Source organism: Carcharodon carcharias, chromosome 33, assembly GCF_017639515.1.
Source record: "Carcharodon carcharias isolate sCarCar2 chromosome 33, sCarCar2.pri, whole genome shotgun sequence".
NCBI lineage: Eukaryota > Metazoa > Chordata > Chondrichthyes > Lamniformes > Lamnidae > Carcharodon > Carcharodon carcharias.
The window spans coordinates 16,963,823-16,987,979 of NC_054499.1; the positions used below are offsets into that span (position 1 = coordinate 16,963,823).

The following is a 24,157-nucleotide window of genomic DNA, read 5'->3' on the forward strand; positions in this document are numbered from 1 at the left end:
TGTGTGTGTGTGTGTGTGTTGCTGGGCACCCAGAAGATTGGGGGTGCTCAGTCACTGAGTATGTCCAAGGTGAAGGTCAATTGACTTTGGCCTCTAAGGGACTGACTGGATCTGAGAATCGGGCAGGGAAGTGGAAATTAAGTCTAAGTTGAATGGCAGGGGGGCTGAATGGCTTGCCCCCTCCCATGTCTTGTGTCCTTGCATTCTCGTCTCCTCTATATCTTACCCTATCGAACCCGCCCTTCATAAATTTAAAGATCTTGATCAAGTTACACAAAGGGAGGGTTGAACCGGCTCCATAAGACAGATGAGCAGAAGTAGGCCATTCGGCCCATCGAGTCTGCTCCGGCATTCAATGAGATCATGGCTGACCTGATAATCCTCAACTCCACTTTCCTGTCTTTTCCCCATAACCCTTGATTCCCTGACTGATTAAAAATCTGTCTATCTCAGCCTTGAATAAACTTAATGACCCAGCCTCTACACCCTCTGCGGTAGAGAATTCCACACATTCACTACCCTCTGAGAGAAAGAAATTCCTCCTCATCTCTGTTTTAAATGGATGATCCCCTTACTCTGAGATTATGCCCTCTGGTCCTAGACTCTCCCACAAGGGGAAACAACCTCTCAGCATCTACCCTGTCAAGCTCCCTAAGGATCTTATATGTTTCAATAAGGTCGCCTCTCATTCTTCCAAACTCCAGTGAGTACAGGCCCAACCTACTCAATCTCTCCGCATAAGAAAATCCCCCCCATCCCCAGGATGAAAGATGGGGAGGTTTGGGAGAGTGGGGCAGCTGGAGGAGAGTGGAGCCAGAATGCCAACCCACTTCAGCACTTCTATCTGATGTGGTGTGTTAGCAGCTGGGATTAGTGGTGGATCGCATCTTGAGTATGGATTTTCTAGTCAGCTCTGTAACCTGCACCACTTGGAATCTGTGTAGGGTCTCAGCCTTCTCAATCCTCCCAACAATAAATTGACTGCTGCATTTCCTACATATATCCTGTACCTGTCCTGCAAGTGTTCATGGGGACAGTGTAGAGGGAGCTTTACTCTGTATCTAACCCCGTGCTGTACCTGTCCTGGGCGTGTTTGATGGGGACAGTGTAGAGAGAGCGTTACTCTGTATCTAACCCTGTGCTGTACCTGTCCTGGGCGTGTTTGATGAGGACAGTGTAGAGAGAGCGTTACTCTGTATCTAACCCCGTGCTGTACCTGCCCTGGGAGTGTTTGATGGGGACAGTGTAGAGGGAGATTTACTCTGTATCTGATCCCGTGCCGATATCCCTCACATTGTGAGTTTTATTATTATCTGGACAGATGTTTGTGTGGGCGTTTGTGTGGTGGAGGGGATATGGGGAATGAACGCCATTGTCCGTGCTGCTGACCCTTCACGTTTACCCATTATCCTTTGTGGTTGCTCCAGCCATTCCCTCGAAACCTCAGGACTTGCGGGCCAGCGTCAACGACACCACAGTGACCCTGGAGTGGAGCGAGCCACTGAGCAAGGGCGGTAGGGAGGACCTCTCCTACGCGGTGGTGTGCCAGAAGTGCGCCAAGCCGGCTTCCTGCGTCCCCTGTGATGAAGGGGTCAGGTACTCCCCTCAGCAGACTGCTCTGAAGCAGCAGCGAGTGCACATCAGCCACCTGCAAGGCCACACCCTGTACACCTTCGAGGTGCAAGCTCTCAACGGAGTGTCAGGACAGAGCTCCCACAGCCCGAGATCCGCCACCATCAACGTCACCACCAGTCAGGAGGGTGAGTGAGTGAGTGTGAGGGAGAGCTTTCTCTCCTCGCCATCTTCTCTGTGTCTTTCCCTTTCTCTCTCGCTCCCACCTGCTCCCTTGTTCCCCTGCCATGCCCCTCTCAGTCCCCCGCCCGCCCTTCCCCCACACCCCTCTCAGTCCCCCGCCCGCCCTTCCCCCGCACCCCTCTCAGTCCCCCGCCCGCCCTTCCCCCGCACCCCTCTCAGTCCCCCGCCCGCCCTTCCCCCGCACCCCTCTCAGTCCCCCGCCCGCCCTTCCCCCACACCCCTCTCACCCGCCCTTCCCCCGCACCCCTCTCACCCACCCGCCCTTCCCCCGCACCCCTCTCACCCACCCGCTCTTCCCCCGCACCCCTCTCTCACCCGCCCTTCCCCCGCACCCCTCTCGCCCACCCGCCCTTCCCCCGCACCCCTCTCACCCACCTGCTCTTCCCCCGCACCCCTCTCTCACCCGCCCTTCCCCCGCACCCCTCTCACCCACCCGCCCTTCCCCCGCACCCCTCTCACCCACCCGCTCTTCCCCCGCACCCCTCTCTCACCCGCCCTTCCCCCGCACCCCTCTCGCCCACCCGCCCTTCCCCCGCACCCCTCTCACCCACCCGCTCTTCCCCCGCACCCCTCTCGCCCACCCGCCCTTCACCCGCACCCCTCTCGCCCACCCGCCCTTCACCCGCACCCCTCTCACCCACCCGCCCTTCCCCCGCACCCCTCTCGCCCCGCCCTTCCCCCGCACCCCTCTCGCCCGCCATTCCCCCGCACCCCTCTCACCCACCCGCCCTTCCCCCGCACCCCTCTCACCCACCCGCCCTTCACCCGCACCCCTCTCGCCCACCCGCCCTTCACCCGCACCCCTCTCACCCACCCGCCCTTCCCCCGCACCCCTCTCGCCCGCCCTTCCCCCGCACCCCTCTCGCCCGCCATTCCCCCGCACCCCTCTCACCCACCCGCCCTTCCCCCGCACCCCTCTCACCCACCCTTCCCCCGCACCCCTCTCGCCCGCCCTTCCCCCGCACCCCTCTCACCCACCCGCCCTTCCCCCGCACCCCTCTCGCCCGCCCTTCCCCCGCACCCCTCTCACCCACCCGCCCTTCCCCCGCACCCCTCTCACCCACCCGCCCTTCCCCCGCACCCCTCTCACCCACCCGCCCTTCCCCCGCACCCCTCTCACCCACCCGCCCTTCCCCCGCACCCCTCTCACCCACCCGCCCTTCCCCCGCACCCCTCTCGCCCGCCCTTCCTCCGCACCCCTCTCGCCCGCCCTTCCCCCGCACCCCTCTCGCCCGCCCTTCCCCCGCACCCCTCTCGCCCGCCCTTCCCCCGCACCCCTCTCGCCCGCCCTTCCCCCGCACCCCTCTCGCCCGCCCTTCCCCCGCACCCCTCTCGCCCGCCCTTCCCCCGCACCCCTCTCGCCCGCCCTTCCCCCGCACCCCTCTCGCCCGCCCTTCCCCCGCACCCCTCTCGCCCGCCCTTCCCCCGCACCCCTCTCGCCCGCCCTTCCCCCGCACCCCTCTCGCCCGCCCTTCCCCCGCACCCCTCTCGCCCGCCCTTCCCCCGCACCCCTCTCGCCCGCCCTTCCCCCGCACCCCTCTCGCCCGCCCTTCCCCCGCACCCCTCTCGCCCGCCCTTCCCCCGCACCCCTCTCGCCCGCCCTTCCCCCGCACCCCTCTCACCCACCCGCCCTTCCCCCGCACCCCTCTCACCCACCCGCCCTTCCCCCGCACCCCTCTCGCCCGCCCTTCCCCCGCACCCCTCTCGCCCGCCCTTCCCCCGCACCCCTCTCGCCCGCCCTTCCCCCGCACCCCTCTCGCCCGCCCTTCCCCCGCACCCCTCTCGCCCGCCCTTCCCCCGCACCCCTCTCGCCCGCCCTTCCCCCGCACCCCTCTCGCCCGCCCTTCCCCCGCACCCCTCTCGCCCGCCTACTAGCCCTTCCCCCACCCCCCCTCACCCGCCCTTCCCCCGCCCCCCCCCTCCCCCCTCACCCACACCCCTCTCACTCGCCCTTCCCCCGCACCCCTCTCACTCGCCCTTCCCCCGCACCCCCTTCGGTCGCCGTGCCCCCCTCACCCGGGTGCCGAGCGCCCCGGGACTTCCCGACGACGTGACCGGCACCCGCCGAATTCCGGCTCCCCCCTCCTCCCTCTCTCTCCCTCTGCCTCTCCCGGCGTCGGGCCGTGATGTGTGACGGTGTCTCTCTGCTCGTCTTTCCCATTTCCAGCCAACGCCTTCACCATCGGGGCAGTCCGGCAAACGACGATGACCAGGAACAGCCTCGCCCTCCAGTGGCCGGTCCCGCTGCAAGTCCGCGGTCAGGTCTTGGACTATGAGGTCAAGTACTACGAGAAGGTGGGTGGACGGTGTCGCCAAGGGGACGCGGGTTCGGCCTGGGCTGCGCTTGTGTTGTGACGGGATCGCCGCTCACCACAACACCTCTGTGCCCTTTATTGCCTTTAGAGTGGTGTTGGGCGGCTGCCGTTGAGTGTTGTTGGCCAAGGCAGGCTGCAGCCTGCGTGGGAGTGATGTGGCGCTCGGGCGCCGATAGGTTTTGCGTTCAGGCCCACACGCTCCAGAGACCTGAGCACCAAACCCCTCGGCTGACACTCCCAGTGTGGGTAGCGAGGCAGTGCTGCCTTGTCAGAGGCTCCGCTTCCACATTGCTGTTTGTGGGAGCTTGCTGTGCACAAAATGGCTGCTGTGTTTGCTCTATATAGCAACAGTCATGTTTCCCCTGGTGAGAGACACTTAAAAATAGGTGGTTTCGGTGGGGTGGTGGGGGTGGGGACACAGTTTAAAAATAAGAAGCTTTTCCATTTAAGGCAAAGAGGAAGAGCGATTTTCTCTCTGAGGGTTACGCGTGCCGGGTCGTTGAATATTTTGAAGTCTGGGGTAAATAGATCCTCGGCTGACGAGTGAGTCAAAAAGATTATTTGGGGGGTGGGGGGGGGAGGTGGTTAGGTAGGTAGGAAGGAAAGTGTAGTTGAGGTCACAGCCAGATCAGCCATGGTTTTATCGAACGGCAGAGTAGAATCGAGGGGCCGAATGGCCCTCACTCCTGCCCACCACCCCCGCCCCCCCCACCTAATCTGTTTGTTTGTGTGACAGTCCCTCGATTTCAACGCAGGCCCCGGACCTGGGAAAGGTCTGAGGGACGTTGAGGAGGAACCCGAGTCATTCCTTAAAGGGGCAGAGTGGGGGAGTTGACTTTTTTGTAAGATAATCGCTGCTTGACTTCGCCAACTGGAAATTGCTCTTTTTTTTTTTCTTCTTCTTCTTCTTTCGGCCTTAACGCAGGAGAAGAACGAGAGCAGCGCCTCGTACATCAGCAGCTCCACCAACTCCCTTTCGATCGACGGCCTCAAGAACGGCGTGGTCTACGTGGTGCAGGTCCGAGCCAGGACTGAGGACGGCTATGGGACGTTCAGCAGCAAGAGGGACTTCCGGACCCTGGGTGGAGGTAACAGTCAAGTCCCAGGCTTCGCTCTCCCGCGTAGGCCCTTAGCAACCTTGGCCTTGACAACCCTCTGGGATTGTCGCCGAAGCCTCCAGAAATCAAAGATTCATCCCCCGGACGAGACTGAGAGGAAATTCACGGGAAGGGCTTTTGAGAACAAAAGGAAGAGAAATGCATTTTGGTTTTTTTTTTGAATTTTCGTAATTTGAATAGTTTTGTCCAATTAGCTCTAAAAATATCGGAGATTTGGGGATAGGGCACTGTTTGGCCATAAGTTCACCCTGGAATCGCTGAATGGTCACAGCACAGACAGAGGCCATTCGACCCATCGCGTCCCTGATTGCTCTCCGCTAGAGCATCTCAGTTAGGTCCGCTCTCTCTGCACCCTCCGAACCCCATATCCCTGCGGTTTTTTTTTAAAGTCTCTTTGGGTGTTTATATCCGATTCCCTTTCGAGGCCCGCGATTGACTGTGCCGCCTCCACGCCCTGCGTTCCAGATCCTAAACACACACCCCCCCCCCTCCCCCGCTGCGTTCATAAAAACAGTCTGTCCTCGTGTCGCCTTCGATCCTCTCGCTGATCACCTTCAACCTGCGCCCTCACCTTATCGACCCTTCCGTCAACGAGAACAGATTCTCCCTATCCGCTGTGCCCAGACCCAACCAACCACCCCCCACCCCACCAGGCACGACCACCAGGGCCCCTCAACTCCCTCCCTTAGCCTCCCCGTCCCTCTCTCTCTCTCTCTCTCTCCTCCCCCTAAGCCTCTGCTCCAACACTGCCTCGACCAAGCATCTTCTAGTATCTCCCTGGCGCGCCTCTGGCACCCGGTCCTGTCGGTAACCTGCGCTCCTGCGAAGCACCTTGGGGCATTCACGCGTGAACGTATGAGAAAGGAGCAGGACTAGGCCATTCGGCCCCTCAAGCCTGCTCCGCAAGATCGTGTCTTGTGTTTTGAGCTCCACATTCGCCTCCTAACCACCCCCCCCCCACCCCCCACCGATAACCTTAGATTCTTGTTCGGCCCGTCTACCTCTGCCTTAAAACAAATAGTCCGCGACCCCCACCTCCAATGAGGCAGAGAGTTCCAAAAAAAAACAAATCGAGCACACTACGGGCGCCATATAAATGCACGTAAATGTTGTTGGTTGGACCTGAGCTTCATGAACCAATCGAAACGCCTTCACAGTCCTGTTTGAAAAGTAGGAACTTCACGGTGAGTTTCACATTGAAACCTTATTTTCTCTTAAGCCAACAGCAAATGATGATAGCACTCTCTGGTTGGACAAGGTCCGGAGGTGCGAGTGTGACTTTATTTTGACGGCCTGCGGTGATTTCCCCGCTTTCCGAATAACTTGCGTCCGTACAGCTCCTTTCGCAGCCCTCCCTCCCCCAGCCCCTCCCAAAGTGCTTTGTGGCCAGTGAAACACTTCGCTTGAAAGGGCAGCCTTCTGCCGGATTGTGGGAAATCGCAGCGGCCGGCAGGCGCACAGCAAGATCCCGCAAGCGGGGATGGCGACAAGTGCCGGCGGATGATCTGTTTTAGCGAGGCCGGCCGTGGGTTAAACGCGGGACAAACGCCTCTCGCTGAAATGGTGCCATCTTGTGGGATCTTGCTGTGTACAAAATGGCTGTCCCCAAGAGCCAACTTAACAACCGCCAGAAGTAGTTTCCAGACTGTGAGGAGCTCGGGGGTGTTCTGTGAATAAGGTATAAAACGTAATTCTTACCTCTTTTATTTAACCCTTAACTCCCGGTTTGAAGACATTCCATGAATGATGAGCACCAAGAGAATATGTCACTCTCATAATCAGTGTGGTTAATCCCTTCCCCTCCTTGCCTTTATCAATCGAGGCATAGATTACAAAAGTAGGGAGGTCATGTTGGAGTTGTATAGAACCTTGGTGAGGCCACAGCTGGAGTACTGTGTGCAGTTCTGGTCGCCACATTATAGGAAGGATGTGATTGCACTGGAGGGGGTGCAGAGGAGATTCACCAGGATGTTGCCTGGGATGAAACATTGAAGTTATGAAGAGAGGTTGGATAGACTTGGGTTGTTTTCGTTGGAGCAGAGAAGACTGAGGGGTGACCGGATCGAGGTGTACAAGATTATGAGGGGCATGGACAAGGTGGATAGGGGGCAGCTGTTCCCCTTAGTTGAAGGGTCAGTCACCAGGGGGCAAAAGTTCAAGGTGAGGGGCAGGAGGTTTAGGGGGGATGTGAGGAAAAACTTTTTTACCCAGAGGGTGGTGAGGGTCTGGAATGCGCTGCCTGGGAGGGTGGTGGAGGAGGGTTGCCTCACATCCTTTAAAAAGTACCTGGATTAGCACTTGGCGCGTCATAACATTCAAGGCTATGGGGCCAAGTGCTGGTAAATGGGATTAGGTAGGTAGGTCAGGTGTTTCTCACGTGTCGGTGCAGACTCGATGGGCTGAAGGGCCTCTTCTGCTCTTTGTGATTCTGTGTCGCTCGTTGTTTCTCTTCTCATATTTTAAAGAACGAAAGACGCAGTGGAAATTTTGCTCGTGTATATATATATATATATATATATATTGGGTTTGGGAGTGGGCGCAGGATCGGTGAGCCTGCGCGGTGCTGACGCTGTCCCGCCCCCTCGTGTTGTTACAGATACCCCAAGCCGTCGCGAGGAGCTCCTGCTCATTGCCAGCACAGCCTCCGTCGTCTTCGTCCTCTTGGTGCTGGCGGTGTTAGTGGTCTTCTGCCTCAGGTAAGGCCAGGCAGGTGGACGCAGGTCACCCCCCCCTCCCCGTTTTCTCTCGCAAGATTGGGGGGCTCGGTTGAGTTGGGACCCCCAGTGCCTCCTCCGGGGGATATTCGGCGGGGGTGGGTGGGGTGGGGTGGGTGTGGAGGCTGGAATTAGTCCAGGAGGGCAGGCAGGGTGGGGGGTGGGGGACTGACATCATCGCGGGACCCTGAAGCTGAGGCGGTGCGGTCACTTTAAGAGAAACTTGGATCGAACATTTGAAGGCTGGTGTTTAAAAATGATATGGCGACGAGTCGGGGGAAGGGATTGAATGCCGGTTACCCTATTAAGTGGCTCCCCGTGCCCCTGCCCTCCATCTCTGCCCAGTCTCCCTGTGCCCCTGCCCTCTCTGTGCCCAGTCTCCCTGCGCCCAGTCTCCCTGTGCCCAGTCTCCCTGTGCCCAGTCTCCCTGTGCCCAGTCTCCCTGTGCCCAGTCTCCCTGTGCCCCTGCCCTCCCTGTGCCCCTGCCCTCCCTGTGCCCCTGCCCTCCCTGTGCCCCTGCCCTCCCTGTGCCCAGTCTCCCTGTGCCCAGTCTCCCTGTGCCCAGTCTCCCTGTGCCCAGTCTCCCTGTGCCCAGTCTCCCTGTGCCCAGTCTCCCTGTGCCCAGTCTCCCTGTGCCCAGTCTCCCTGTGCCCAGTCTCCCTGTGCCCAGTCTCCCTGTGCCCCTGCCCTCCCTGTGCCCCTGCCCTCCCTGTGCCCCTGCCCTCCCTGTGCCCCTGCCCTCCCTGTGCCCCTGCCCTCCCTGTGCCCAGTCTCCCTGTGCCCAGTCTCCCTGTGCCCAGTCTCCCTGTGCCCCTGCCCTCCCTGTGCCCCTGCCCTCCCTGTGCCCAGTCTCTCTGCCCCTGCCCTCCCTGTGCCCAGTCTCCCTGTGCCCAGTCTCCCTGTGCCCCTGCCCTCTCTGTGCCCAGTCTCCCCGCCTCCTGCCCTCCCTGTGCCCAGTCTCCCTGTGCCCAGTCTCCCTGTGCCCAGTCTCCCTGTGCCCAGTCTCCCTGTGCCCAGTCTCCCTGTGCCCAGTCTCCGTGCCCAGTCTCCCTGTGCCCAGTCTCCCTGTGCCCCTGCCCTCCCTGTGCCCAGTCTCCCTGTGCCCCTGCCCTCCCTGTGCCCCTGCCCCCTCTCTGTGCCCAGTCTCCCTGTGCCCCTGCCCTCCCTGTGCCCAGTCTCCCTGTGCCCAGTCTCCCTGTGCCCAGTCTCCCTGTGCCCAGTCTCCCTGTGCCCAGTCTCCCTGTGCCCAGTCTCCCTGTGCCCAGTCTCCCTGTGCCCCTGCCCTCCCTGTGCCCCTGCCCTCCCTGTGCCCCTGCCCTCCCTGTGCCCCTGCCCTCCCTGTGCCCCTGCCCTCCCTGTGCCCCTGCCCTCCCTGTGCCCAGTCTCCCTGTGCCCAGTCTCCCTGTGCCCAGTCTCCCTGTGCCCAGTCTCCCTGTGCCCAGTCTCCCTGTGCCCAGTCTCCCTGTGCCCAGTCTCCCTGTGCCCAGTCTCTCTGCCCCTGCCCTCCCTGTGCCCAGTCTCTCTGCCCCTGCCCTCCCTGTGCCCAGTCTCTCTGCCCCTGCCCTCCCTGTGCCCAGTCTCTCTGCCCCTGCCCTCCCTGTGCCCAGTCTCTCTGCCCCTGCCCTCCCTGTGCCCAGTCTCCCTGTGCCCAGTCTCCCTGTGCCCCTGCCCCCTCTCTGTGCCCAGTCTCCCCGCGCTGTGCCCCCCTCCCCCTCTCTGCCCAAGTTCCCCACAGCCGCTCCCTGCCTGACCTCCCCCGCCCCCCCCACCCCCACCTCTCAGGACTTCACGATAATGCCGGGAATCCCGCTACCTGCGGATCTCGGCGTGAGGGCACCAACAGGAACTAACGGCTCACCCCTTCCTTGTCTTCCCCTGCAGGAAGCAACGCGTACGAGATCCGGACTATTCTGAGAAGCAGCCCCCTAACATCGGTGAGTCCTGAAGCCCCAGCGCTTTTGTAAAGTCGTGGAAGGAACTGGAATGAGTCGGCTGAGTTGAAGAATGGGATGGAGGCCATTCGGCCCCTCCTGCCTGTTCTGCTGCCATTTAAGGACATTGTGGCTGATATGTCCTTGACTCCATCTTCCTGGCTTAGAGTATCCCTCCATAGCCTTAGCCGACAAAGGGCGGTTCAGGAGGAGGGCGGAGGTCAAGAGCGATTAAAAAGGTACAATGGGTGGTGGCTCAGGGTGAAAGAAGGTGATAAATGTGACAACACAGGAGACAGAGGCCGGGGGAGGGGAGCAGGAGAAACGTGGTGATGCGCAGAAGGAAGGGAACCAGGAAACTCTGGGGAAACTCAGCAGGCCCCTGGCAACATCCGTGGAGAGAGAAACAGGTTAACGTTTCGAGTCCAGATGACTCTTCCTCAGAGCTGAAGAGAAGTAGGGGAGAGAAAAAAAAAAGGCGGAGAGGAACTTGCATTGATATAGCGCCTTTCACCATCAGCGGACACCTCGAGGCGCTTTACAGCTGATGAAATACTCCTGAGGCGTACTGTTGTAATAGGGGAACCGTGCACAGCAAGACCCCACAACGACTGAGTCACCTGTTTTTGTGGCATTGGTACTTAGTTGGGGGTTAAGTATTGGCCCAAGACACTAGAGAGAATTCCACACCACCCCCCCCCCCACCCCCCACCTTCAGAATTGTGGCCGTGAGATCTTATACCTCCACCTGAGAGGGTGGATGAAGCCGCAGCTTAATGTCTCAGCCAAATGATGGCACCTGCAACTGTGCAGCACCCCCTCAGTAGCGCCCGGGAGTGTTGTGTCCAGGTCTCTGGAGCGACCCTCTGACTCAGACGTTTAGAGTGTCAGCCGCTGAGCTGGTGTTGGACCGGTGCTGCAGACATCCTCCATTGGCTGGTGTCGGAGAGAAACACAGAAACGTAGGAAAATAGCAGGAGTAGGCCATTCGGTCCTTCGAGCCTGCTCCGCCATTCAATATGATCATGGCTGATCCTCTATCTCAACACCGTATTCCCGCTCTCTCCCCATACCCCTCGATGCCTTTAGAGTTTAGAAATCTGTCTATTTCCTTCTTGAATATACTCAGTGACCTGACCTCCACAGCCTCTGTGGTAGAGAATTCCACAGGTTCACCACCCTCTGAGTGAAGAGGTTTCTCCTCATCTTGGTCCTAAACAGCCTACCTCACATCCTGAGACTGTGACCCCTTGTTCTAGAACCCCCCCAGCCAGAGGAAATATCATCCCTGCATCCAGTCTGTCCAGCCGTGTCAGAATTTAATACGTTTCAATGAGATCCCCTCTCATTCTTCAGTGAATACAGGCCTAGTCGGCCCAATCTCTCCTCATACGACAATCCTGCCACCCCAGGAATCAGTCAGAGAGGAGCAGCGATTGAGGCCTAAACTCAGCGTTGGGGCCTGCACAAGAGGAAGGTGGTGTTTGAGACTATCAGATGTATTCTAAAGGAGAAGGGATTGAGGAATGTGAAAGAGCGCAGGTTATTTCGTGTAGCTCAGCGAGAGTTTTTCACCATTTACTGAACTCAGTCACAAACCTGCCACCCAACGCCACGGGGCCTCATCTTAGTGGATAGAACTGGGCCCAGTGGTTAATGAAAGCCAAAGGCTTGGAAGGTTTGCTCTTGGTAACTAAGTCTTCATTTCTCTGCAGCTACTCTAGGAATAAAAGTCTACATTGATCCCTTCACCTATGAGGACCCCAACGAGGCTGTCCGAGAGTTTGCCAAGGAGATTGACGTGTCCTACGTTAAGATTGAAGAAGTTATAGGAGCTGGTAGGTGGCCTGCATGATGCTGGTGGCCATTTTGGGCTTGTAGCTTTTTGACATCAAGTGTTCCCATGATCAGGATTGGTATGTGTGCATGCATGTGTTCACATGTGTGCACATGCATGTGTATCAGCAAGTTCTGGATCATGTCATGAACATGGATGTGTGTGTGTGCACGTGTGTGAGGGTTGCCATAGACTGCCAGACTGGCCCCAGCTAGACTCTTTCCCCTTCGCCCTCCGCCCCTTCCACCCCCCGCAGCCCCCCCTCCACCCCCCAACCCCGCCCAAACACTTAGACCTGGGGCAGCTTCTCCAACTCGAGGTCCGGGTGCAGTACCGGCAGTGACCACGGCTCCCGGTGGCATTGCCAGTGCTGGAGGGCCGACGGCTCTCTGATTGGCTGGTCCTCTCTGAGGCGGGGCTTCCTGCAGTTGATTAACAGCCAATCGTGTGCGTCTGCACTGGGTCATATGAACCTTCCAATGTGTCGTGGGTCACCTGTGGGCCTGTAACTCTGAAGTAGGATGGATTGAGATTCCCCCCGTGTTTCCCTAGGGATTATCTTGCTTATCTATAAAATAGATAAAGCTTACCTGTTGACGCTCTTTGTCTATGAAGCCTAACATTATGTTGTTATTCTGTCAGTTTATCCGATATAAAGTCCTACATTGACATTTGGAATGGGCCTTGTCACCTTGTTCCTGCTGTAGTTAGAGCCCTCCCACCAGTGGTGGTGCTGTACCTAGGAACAGGAGGAGGCCATTCAGCCCTTCAAACCTGTTCTACAGTTCAATTAGACCTTGGCTGATGTGAATTTTAACTCCGTCTGCCCACCTTGGTCTTATTTTAACCCTTAATAATCCCCGCCTCTTAAAAATCTATCCATCTGTGTTTTGAAATTTACAATTGACCCCCCCAGCCTTATTGAGGGGAAGAGGGTTCCCAGATTTCCACCCCCACTTTGTGTAAAGAAGTGCTTCCTTGCATCACCCTAACTCTAATTTTAAATTCTGGTTTGAGTCCCCCCACACCAGAGGGAATAGTTCCTCTTCATCTACCCTATTGAATCCTTTAATCATCTTAAAAACCTCACAACAACTCCTTAATCTTCTACATTCAAGGGAATACAAATCTAGCGTTTTAGAATAAAAACCATTCTTTGAAAAAAAAGGCATGTTGTTGAAGCTTTTCGTCTTGCACACGTCCAAACAATTCTCAAGAATGCCTTGGACCAATCAGAATCAACCTGCCTGGTTGGAATTTAAACAAAGCTCGGCAGTTAACTGGCGCACTTGCCCTGGCAACGCCCCCCCCCCGCCGATCAGAGCCCACTTGCCAACCAATCCGCGCACTCCTCCCATGAAGTATGAATTGTTGTTCCCTTCACGTTTGGTGGCATCGTGTCCTGATGCGCGCCAGATGAAAAGCTTCGACATGAGTCCTTTTTTATCCCCATTGATGCTCGAGTCCTGTTCCACCAAACGACTAGTTGTCGCCGTGGTAAGTCTACGCTGCTGGCACCCCCGCCCAGCAAGGTCGCTATATCCTTCCTGAGGTGCAAGATCCTGAACTGAAAACACTTAACTTCAGATGGGGAGCAGAAATCTAATTTCCATCCCATTGTTCTCCATTCCCCTTGAGATACAGACCAACATTCCATCAGCCTTTGTAATCACTTTCTGCACCTTTCCACCAGTGTTTAGTGATATTTTGGGCTCCAGCCCCTCAGTTTTGCCTATCCCATTTCCTTAGCCTTTATTGCAGAGAAACGCCCATATCCCAACGAACTCCGGGTCACTGCTTCCTGAAGTGCTGTAACGCTCGTGGTTTAATTTTGGACAATACCATGTTGAAGCATTAATTTATATTAAAGAAAATGGAAACACATTGTAAGGGCTTCAAAAGGTGGAGTGGATCACATTTTGTGTACTCGCTCCACAAACTCCCAAACGACTTTCCAAAAGTGACTCCATTTTAACACTTGAAAATTCGTGTGACACTACCAAAAACCAAACAGCAGTGAAGCAGCTCGTAACGTGAGAGTTGACCCGAGGGAAGTAACTTGGCTGAAAGTGGAGCCGTGCTCTTCCCAATCCGAGGAAGAGTGGTGTTCCTGAGCAGGTGGAGAGCGTCATATACAGCAGCTACTCTCCGCCAAGCCTTACATGCCCCTCGGTGACAGAGGACTCGTTGAAGCCTCTCTTTCCCCCTCCATACCTTGTTTGTGATGCCACCACCCCTCCCCCCTCCACCTCCCTCCACCCCAATGCAGGAACAGACAGGCAGACACACATGCATGCACGCTCTCTCTTGTACACATGTGTACATGCACAGACACACTCGCACACGAACAGACGTATGCGCCTGCACACACACACACACACACACACACACACACACACACACACACACACACACACACACACACACACATGCACCCGCACTCACACGCCAGTCCCTCTTCCCTCCTACCCCACCCCACACAGTGTAATCTGCCCCTCCCCCTCTCTTGGTCCAATTGCCAGCAACTAGGCAGACATTCAGAAACGCCGAACTCCGAAGCTGATACTCACCTTTCGGGCTGAGCCATACGATCTCCCAGTTCTTCTGGAACTTTGGACCCACCGGCCAGTCACTGAGTTACAGTCGTTGCCCTCTGCCTGTGCCCAGTTTACCCGCTCAGCTCTTGCAGGAGGGTTGGTACACAGATGGAAGAGAATCGGCAAAAAGAACCGGGGGGGGTGGTGGGGGAGGGAGGGGGGGAGGTGGGGGGTGGTGGTAGTGGTGGTGGGGTCGGGGGGGTGGTGGTGGGGTCGGGGGGGTGGTGGTGGTGGGGTCGGGGGGGTGGTGGTGGGGTCGGGGGGGTGGTGGTGGTGGGGTGGGGGGGTGGTGTGGGGGGGTGGACGGTGTGGGGGGGGTGGGGTGGGGTGTGTGCGGGGGTGGTGGGGGGGGTGTGTGCGGGGGGGGTGTGGGAGAGTTGCTGGGGGGTGTGGTGGAGGGGGAATGGGGGGGGTTGGTGGGGGGTGGTGGTCTGTGGGGGTGGGGGGAGATGTGAAGAAAAGTTTAGGCAGGGAGTTGTGTTCCTGGGAGGTGTTGGTTGGCAGGGGGGGTGGGAGCAGATTCAATAGGAACTCCCACAAACGGGGGGGGAAATGGATAAATACTCGAAACGGAAGTAAAAAGGCAGGCGGGGGGGGTGGGTGAGTGGGGTGGGGCTAATGGGATAGTCCTTTCAGAGGGTCAGCACGGGCTGGGTGGGCTGAACGGCCTTCTCCCGGCGCTGTCCGATCCTGCGAGCGGAGCGTGGGCGCGTGGAGGCGAGACTGTGATGGACTCTCCAATTTTGCTGGTTACAGGTGAGTTCGGTGAGGTGTGCCGTGGCCGTCTGAAGGTGCCGGGGAAGAGGGAGATCTACGTGGCCATCAAGACGCTGAAGGGCGGCTACACAGACAAGCAACGGCGGGACTTCCTGAGTGAGGCTAGCATCATGGGGCAGTTTGACCACCCCAACATCATTCACCTGGAGGGTGTCGTCACCAGCAGTTGCCCAGTCATGATCATCACCGAGTTTATGGAGAATGGAGCGCTTGACTCCTTCTTGAGGGTGAGTGAGTCGGAGCTTGTCCCTACCCCTTAGCTGGAAGCCTGTTTTATTTTCTCTCTCGTTGGCGTGGCCGAGGTTTCGTGCCCGTCACCGAGAGGCGCACCCTTGGTGCCATTTCACAGCCCTGGGGTGGCAGGCGACCCCTTAAACCGTGGGACTGGAGTCACAAAAACAGGCTTGCATTGATACGGCGCCTTTCAGGCCCGCAACGTGCTCCTCACACACCCTCCCCCTCCCCCACCCGCGCGGTGTGCACCCTGAAGCGTGGTCGCTGTTTTAGGAGCAGGAAATTTGGCGACCCACTCGGTGCACAGCAAGCTCCCACGGGCAGCAGTGTGACGATGGCCGGACAATCTGTGTTTTTTTTTGCGTGTGTGCGTGATGTCAGGCGAGGGGCTGGATGTTGGTCAGGGTGCCAGGGAGAGTGATCCTGCCCTCTTTGCAAACAGAGCTCACCTCGTATATCCAGCTGAGCTGACAGACGGGGTCCTCAGTTTAATGAGTGTTCGACAACTTCAGACCATGAACACTCTCCTCCACTCTGTACTGCCTTTTTTTTAAATCCAATTTTTAAACTATTTTTTAAAATCCTTTTTCCCCAACCTACCCCCCCCCTCCCCCCACAACACCAGGATCATCTGGCACTTGTTTCTAAGTTGTGCTTTCACAGACCCTTGTTCTGCTATTAACACATTCTGCTATTTCACCTTTACACCGCTATCAACACCTCCTTTAGTCTTTAACGCTACCATTAACACTCCCTTTGTCTTGTGCCCGTGACAGCTTTGTCAATGTCCCCTGAGCTCCCGCCTATCCCTGACCTCCTATCTTGCTCCACACCCCCCCTCCCCATCCATCACATTTCTACCTTGCTTTAGCTCGGAAGAAGAGTCACACGGACTCGAAACCTTAACTCTGCTTCTCTCTCTCCACAGAAGCTGCCAGACCTGCTGAGCTTTTCCAGCATTTCCTGTTTTTTTTTTACCTCAAGTTTAATTTCCCATTTAAGGGACATCGGTGAAGCAGACGGGATTTTCTTTTCATGACAGTTCACGCGATCACCGCTAGCGAGACTGTTTTTTTTTAAATTCGCGATTCCGTTTTATTCGTTTGAGTTTAAATTTCCCAGCAGCCGTGGCCGGGATTCGAACTCGCGTCTCTGGTCCGGTCCGTTAGCTCAGGCCCCTGGATTACTAGTCCAGTCGTGTGCAACGTTAATGTGTTCAAGGTGTTTCCTGGGCGTAGCTTTGTCCTGGGTTATGTGCACAAGTCGCTGGAGTGGGACTCGAACCCACGACCTTCCTGTCTCCGAGGCGGGTGTGTTACGCCCTGAGCCACTGTTCTCTTGTGAGGTCGTCGTCTAATTGATGCCTTTCTTGTGCCACCTACAGCAGAACGACGGGCAGTTCACTCCGATCCAGTTGGTGGGGATGCTGAGGGGGATTGCCTCAGGCATGCGGTACCTCTCGGACATGAGCTATGTCCACCGTGACCTGGCCGCCCGCAACATCCTGGTCAACAGCAACCTCGTGTGCAAGGTCTCCGACTTTGGCCTGTCCCGCTTCCTGGAGGAGAGTTCCTCGGACCCCACTTACACCAGCACCTTGGTAAGGGACTGCCGCTCGAAACGGTGAGCCAAAGGATTGGTCCGGTTACTGACCAACTGAAGACCGGTCAACGCGCAGCGCGCATTTGTGTAGCGCCTTTAATGTGCCATAACGTTTTGAGGTTTCTCCGCAGGAACTGTTATGAGCCGCCTAAGGGGATCTTAGGACAGGTGGTCAAAGGCCTTAACGAGCATCTTTAAGGAGGAGGAGAGAGGGGCGGAGAGGTTTAGCGAGGGAATTCCAGAGCTTAGGGCCCCAGGCAGCTGAAGGCACGGGGAGGAGGCGGGGGACGGAGGGACGTGGGGATGGAGGGATGTGGGTTGGAGGAGGGGGATGGAGGGCGGGGAGGATGGAGGGACGAGGGGGATGGAGGGCGGGGAGGATGGAGGGACGGGGGGAGGAGGGCAGGGAGGATGGAGGGATGCGGGGAGGAGGTGGGGAGGATGGAGGGATGTGAGAGGACGGAGGCGGGGAGGAGGGCGGGGAGGATGGAGGGACGCGGGGAGGAGGGAGGGGAGGAGGTGGGGAGGATGGAGGGACGCAGGGAGGAGGGTGGGAGGATGGAGGGAGGTGAGGAGGATGGAGGGAGGCGGGGAGGAGGGCGGGGAGGACAGAGGGACGCGGGGAGGAGGTGAGTAGGTGAAGTCCATCCTCGAAATGATTTATTTTGTGGGCCTAAAAGGCCTTTTCTTATTCCAAAAGTGAAAGGCGTCTGGTCTGCGTTTAAAGTGGCATCTTCGCTGCCCGTAGTTTTTGAGAACAAAGTGTTTCAAATAGGGTGGGGGGGGGGGCAGGATCAGTGGGCCCAGACCTTTGACCTCTGAGGAACCAGCTAATCCGTTCGTTGAGGAGACAGTGTGGTCGGCCTTATGAAAGGACGGGCTTAGTGGGGTCTCTTTAATCTGGAGCTACCCTGTGTTCTCGTTTATAAAATATAAAATGCAGTTGGTTGGTCATCCTGTGTCGTTTCACCTGGTGTGTTTACATTCCCAATGGACCTTTTTGGGATTCGGGTGGCCGTTTGGCGGCCATTTTGAAAAGTGGAACAAGATGGCCGACTTTAACGCTGCGCTATTCCAAAGCGGAGACGTGGGCACATTAAGGACGTTGGGGGGGAAAAAAGAGAGCGCCCGTTCGGAATGGTTGGATTGATGACCGGGATTGTTTTTGCGCTTTGCTTCTTTTTAAAAAATCGTTTGAAATGAACAGTTTCCCCTTTCGACCGCAGGGTGGAAAGATTCCCATCCGGTGGACGGCCCCAGAAGCCATCGCGTTCCGCAAGTTCACCACCGCCAGTGACGTGTGGAGTTACGGGATTGTCATGTGGGAAGTGATGTCTTTTGGTGAAAGGCCCTACTGGGACATGTCAAACCAGGATGTAGGTATCCAGGGGCTACCCAAATCAAGTGCACCCTTCTTAAGTAAGAGGCCCTTTCCCGACACCTTCACTAAACTTAAGAGTGATCCTTGGTATAATTTTGCATCCAGTGTTAATAATGTTGGGCAATAGACGAAATGCCCGTTGTTTTGTTGTGTTAAAACCCCTTTAAGGGGAAGCGTAATAAACATACGAGGGAGAAATGGACGGAAGAGGACGTGACTGCTTTGTGGAGCACCTTCGGCCTGTCCGCAAGCATCACCCAGACCTCCCTGTCGCTTGCCATGTCAACACTCCACCCTCCTCTCATGCCCACATGTCCGTCCTTGGCCTGCTGCAATGTTCCAGTGAAGCTCAACGCAAACTGGAGGAACAGCACCTCATCTTCCGACTAGGCACTTTACAGCCTTCCGGACTGAATATTGAGTTCAACAATTTTAGATCATTAACTCTCTGCTCCATCCCCACCTCCTTTCCAATCCCCTTTTTTCCAATAATTATTATATATATTTTTCTTTTCGCACCTATTATTTTTAAATGTATTTCCATCCATTGTTTTATCTCCACCTTTTAGCCTATTTCGATCCCTTCCCCCCTACCCCATCCCCCACTAGGGCTATCAGTACCTTGCTCGTCCTGCTTTCTACCCTTAATGTCAGCTATTAGCATCTCATTTAGCTAATATCCCCACCGTCAACACCCCTTTGTCCTTTTGTCTATGACATCTTTTGGCAATCTCTCCTTTGCCTCCACCTATCACTGGCCCTCTATCCAGCTCTACTGTCCCACCCCCCTCTACCAGCTTATATTTCACCTCATTTCTATTCCTCTTTAGTTCTGTATGACGCGAAACGTTAACGCTGTCTTCCTCTCTGCAGATGCTGTCGGACCTGCTGAGTTTTTCCAGCTATTTTTGTTCCGGTTGTGGAAGAGTACGTTGTTGGAATAGCGTAGCCAGCCTCTAAACTGTAAAACACCTTGTACCCTCCTCTCTCTCGGAATTGCCTGTTTACCCAGTTAATCATTTGCAGCAAATACAACATATGATAAATTTGTCCATCGTCTCTTTGTAGCACAGGAAGAGGCTGTTCGGCCCAGTGAAGCATGCTAGATTTTCATTTAAGTGTGCCGGATTTAAGTGTTAAGGTAGATGGAGCAGGCAGCCTTGGACAAGGCAAGGCCACTCGGCGGGGGCGGGGTGCAGAGAGAGGTGAGCAAACGCTTCTTCAGGCACTGGGACGGACAGTGGCAGAGCGGCGGTGTGATGATAACCCAGAGGCCCAGGCTGGAGACAGGGGTTCAGATCCCACCACGGCAGCTGGTGGAATTTAAACGTGATTAATAAATCACGGAATTGAAAGCTAGTCTCAGTCACGGTGACCACGAAACTATCATCGATTGGAGTAAAAGCCCCACCTGGTTCACTCATGCCCCCTTTAGGGAAGGAAATCTGCCCTCCTTACCCGGTCTGGCCTACATGTGACTCCAGACCCACAGTGATGTGGTTGGCTCTTAACTGCCCCCCTGAAATGGCCGAGCGAGCCTCACAGTTCGAGGGCAATTAGGGATGGGCAACAAATGCTGGCCTTGCCAGCAACGCCCACATCCTGTGAAAGATTGAATAAATAAAAACACAACGGAATGGCAAACTCTTCCCCCACAACCCCCACCACACCCCACCCTCCCTACCTTCTCTCCCCTCCCAGGCATTGCTTGGAGTAATATCTGCAGGTCTTCGCGAGGATTAAATTTGAGTAAGTAGTTCATTGAGGCGGGGACGACTAAATCTCGGCCCCTGTAAATGCACCTTGAGCCCCTGGAAATTCACTGCGACACACCCCAGACTCGGGGGTAAGTGTTGGGGGGGTTGGGGTGGCGGGGGTGGGGTGGGTGTTGGAGGGAAGCCATCAATATAAGCCGGTCGCTCATAAATCCGATCGGGGAATTCGGGAGAAACCTCTTCACCCAGAGAGCGGGGAGAATGTGGGGCTCGCTCGCTCCCCCAGGGAGCGGTTGAGGTGAATAGTGTCGATATCTTAAGCTGGGATAGACACATGAGGGAGAGAAGATATGGGCGGGGGGAGGGGGTGGTGGGGAGAGATGAAGAGGGGGGTATGGAGCATGAGCGCCAGCAGGGAGCAGATGGGCTGAATGGCCTGGTTAGTGTTGTCAGATTCTCTGTCTGTTAGTACAGACAGCGTCAAGCAGAGGAGGCTGGTATGGAGCATGACCGCTGGCAGGGAGCAGATGGGCTGAATGGCCTGAATAGCCTGGTTAATGTTGTCAGATCCTCTGTTAGTACAGACGGCGTCAAGCCGGGGAGGTGAGCTGGCAGCCGCAGTCCCGGCGATTGACCGCCCCTCTCTTTTTTGTGCCCTCAGGTGATCAACGCCATCGAGCAGGACTACCGGCTACCCCCTCCCACCGACTGCCCCACCTCCCTGCACCAGCTGATGTTGGACTGCTGGCAGAAGGACCGCAACACCAGGCCCCGCTTTGGCCAGATCGTCAACGCCCTGGACAAGCTCATCCGCAACCCGGCCAGCCTGAAGATCGTGACGCGGGAGCTCGGAGCGTGAGTGGTCGCGTCTGCGGGCCCTGCACCCACCCCCCCCCACAGCGCCTCCACCATTGACACCCAGGCAGCTGCATCCCGGTGATTGACCTTCGATTCCCCCACCCACCCACCCAACGGCACCCGACTCGTACCCCTCAACGATCCTTCAACACCCGCCCCCCACCACCCACCCCATAGCCCCCGGGAGAGAACGGGAAAGAGGAAGGGCCCAGGGCTAACAAGGAACAGATAGAAAATTTCTCCCGGGCGATGGAAGGTCAGGGTGAGGGGGGAGGGAGGCGAACATGTCGCTCACGCTGGCCCTTGTTTGCCGTTGCCCCCCCACAACGTTTGGGACTTGGGGGCCCTGGGGTCAGCTGTGGGGGGAGGGGGTCCTTCTGCCCAAGCCAGAAGGTCATGGGGTTCGACAGCCCTCGGTGCTGTCTCTCAGGTGCGACGTCAAAGTGGGTTTCCTGAGATCCCACGGCCACTATTCCAGAGAAGAGCTGGATGGGGTGAGGGGTTAGGTGAGGGAAGGGGGAGGTCACCCCCTCCGGTGTCCTGGGGGGGGTGGGGTGGGGGGGTCAATATTTAACCCCTCGACCACCATCGCTAAGGACAGTTACCCTCATTATTTACCTCAGCGCCGTTGGTTCGAACTCGACCTGTGCCCCTGGCTGCCAGTTCTGACATTATGCCCGCAAACATGCTTCAAAAAGCCCTTGACCGTTGGTAAGACACTTTTGACACTCTGTATCCTGAGGTTGTGGAGGGTGCTATGTAAGTGCATATCTTTCTCTGACGAATTGTAATGATTCTCGTTTCTTCTGCTCTCCCCTCCCCACCCCCCCGCAGGCTCTCTCAGCCTCTGCTAGACCGCGGAACGCCGCACTACACCACGTTCTCGACCGTCGGAGACTGGCTGAAGGCGATAAAAATGAGCCGTTACGAGGAAAACTTTGTCAACGCCGGATTCACGACCTTTGACCTCGTCACTCAAGTATCAGCAGAGTAGGTGGCTCCTTTCCAAGCTAGGCCCTGAAGGCCTGAATGGTAGGAGGTGAAAGGGTTGTGGGGGGTGGGGGGGTGCGTGGGTTTTCCGACCTCCGGGGCTTGATCTCAAAGGCAGGAGTGCCGGACGCCTCTCGTCTGTTGGTCGTGACATGTTTGGCCAGACTTGGTCCACTGGCCGTGAGCTCCCCTCCTGACCTCCATGTGCAGACTGTCACCGCACAGCGTGCAGAATGGAGGCTGCAGAGGGAAACATTCCACACGTTTACAACCGGAAAGGGACAGTGTAGAGGGAGTTTTACTCTGTATCTAACCCCGTGCTGTACCTGTCCTGGGAGTGTTTGATGGGGACAGTGTAGAGGGAGATTTACTCTGTATCTAACCCCGTGCAGTACCTGTCCTGGGAGTGTTTGATGGGGACAGTGTAGAGGGAGCTTTACTCTGTATCTAACCCCGTGCTGTACCTGTCCTGGGAGTGTTTGATGGGGACAGTGTAGAGGGAGATTTACTCTGTATCTAACCCCGTGCTGTACCTGTCCTGGGAGTGTTTGATGAGGACAGTGTAGAGGGTGCTTTACTCTGTATCTAAGCCCGTGCTGTACCTGCCCTGGGAGTGTTTGATGGGGACAGTGTAGAGGGAGATTTACTCTGTATCTAACCCCGTGCTGTACCTGTCCTGGGAGTGTTTGATGGGGACAGTGTAGAGGGAGATTTACTCTGTATCTAACCCTGTGCTGTATCTGCCCTAGGAGTGTTTGATGGGGACAGTGTGGAGGGAGATTTACTCTGTATCTAACCCTGTGCTGTACCTGCCCTGGGAGTGTTTGATGGGGACAGTGTAGAGGGAGCTTTACTCTGTATCTAACCCTGTGCTGTACCTGTCCTGGGAGTGTTTGATGGGGACAGTGTAGAGGGAGATTTACTCTGTATCTAACCCCGTGCTGTACCTGTCCTGGGAGTGTTTGATGGGGACAGGGTAGAGGGAGCTTGACTCTGTATCTAACCCCGTGCTGTACCTGTCCTGGGAGTGTTTGATGGGGACAGTGTAGAGGGAGCTTTACTCTGTATCTAACCCCGTGCTGTACTTATCCTGGGAGTGTTTGATGGGGACAGTGTAGAGGTAACTTTACTCTGTATCTAACCCCGTGCTGTACCTGCCTTGGGAGTGTTTGATGGGGACAGTGTAGAGGGAGCTTTACTCTGTATCTAACCCCGTGCTGTACCTGTCCTGGGAGTGTTTGATGGGGACAGTGTAGAGGGAGCTCGTGCTGTGTTGAGGGCAGTTAAATACAGTGCGAGCCAGTTGACGACGTTGGGAGTTTGGGCGATCGGCGTGCCGGTGACGCGAGAGCCTTGAACGATACTTTGCCGCCTGCTGACTGCTGGTTTGGTTGTGGTTACGCAGGGACCTGTTACGGATCGGAGTGACTCTCGCTGGGCATCAGAAGAAAATCCTCAACAGTGTCCAGGCCATGAGGACTCAGGTGAAAACCCCCTTGGCAGCCCGCACCTGACTGAGATGGGAGCGGCGTGGTATCGGATAAGTGGCCCTGGGAGACGGAGGAGGATGGGAGGCCGCATCCCCCCTGGAAGCAGCCGCCTCTCGCACACAGAACTGCCTCTCGGCCTCGCTCGTGGCACGAACCCTTTGAGACCCCTCCCCGGTTCGATCCTGACCTCGGCCTTTCTGGGGGGAGGGGGGGATAGAAGGGGGGGTGGGGGGGAGGTGGTCTTTTTACTGTCGTTTTCTTCCTTTGCACTTTTGAGGGTCCAGGGCCTCCCTGCTCCCCCCCCCAGCCCCCTCCACCACCGCGCCCCCCCCCGCCACCCCCACCCCCCAACCAACCACCCGGCAAGGTTGGCATCTACCCGGTGGTGCATGGGCCCTGGCATCGCGATGGCAGACTCTCCTCCCCTCCTCCCCCCACCCCACCACCAACCCCGGGGGAGTGTGGGGGTGGGGTGGGGGGGGGGGGGCGGAGCGGGGGTGTGGAAGGGGCAGCGAGGCAGACCCTCGGTCATCGGTGGGCCTGTCCACCAGGGATCCTCGGCCCCGGCTCCTCCTTCGCAGAGACCCCAGCTCGGCGCCCCTGTGCCTGGGAATGACCACCGGCCGCGGTGAAGAACAGCGGGGACGTTTTTTTTTGGGGGGGGGTCGCGACCCCGCCACCCTGCGCCGGGTGGGGGGCGCTTCCCAGCGGCACGGCCACACCCAGGAGGAGGAAACACCGAGCCAGCGTGACGACGCCCTGTTGAAAGAGTTGACTCTGTTC

General features: G+C 57.1%; 1 protein-coding gene across 1 annotated transcript in view; it reads left to right on the forward strand.

The window, feature by feature from the left end:
• The window catches only part of LOC121272288 (ephrin type-B receptor 3-like), an 82,632-nt gene extending 59,050 nt beyond the window's left edge, over positions 1 to 23,582 (forward strand). Inside the window, exons 5-16 of the mRNA XM_041178864.1 lie at positions 1,428 to 1,760; positions 3,983 to 4,110; positions 5,056 to 5,218; positions 7,845 to 7,944; positions 9,844 to 9,896; positions 11,609 to 11,731; positions 15,084 to 15,331; positions 16,723 to 16,938; positions 18,167 to 18,316; positions 20,698 to 20,891; positions 21,729 to 21,884; positions 23,290 to 23,582. Of these exons, the coding sequence (XP_041034798.1) occupies positions 1,428 to 1,760; positions 3,983 to 4,110; positions 5,056 to 5,218; positions 7,845 to 7,944; positions 9,844 to 9,896; positions 11,609 to 11,731; positions 15,084 to 15,331; positions 16,723 to 16,938; positions 18,167 to 18,316; positions 20,698 to 20,891; positions 21,729 to 21,884; positions 23,290 to 23,398 (1,973 nt within the window). The 3' untranslated portion in view covers positions 23,399 to 23,582. The remainder of the gene's footprint in view (positions 1 to 1,427; positions 1,761 to 3,982; positions 4,111 to 5,055; positions 5,219 to 7,844; positions 7,945 to 9,843; positions 9,897 to 11,608; positions 11,732 to 15,083; positions 15,332 to 16,722; positions 16,939 to 18,166; positions 18,317 to 20,697; positions 20,892 to 21,728; positions 21,885 to 23,289) is intronic.
• Positions 23,583 to 24,157: the final 575 nt, after the last annotated feature.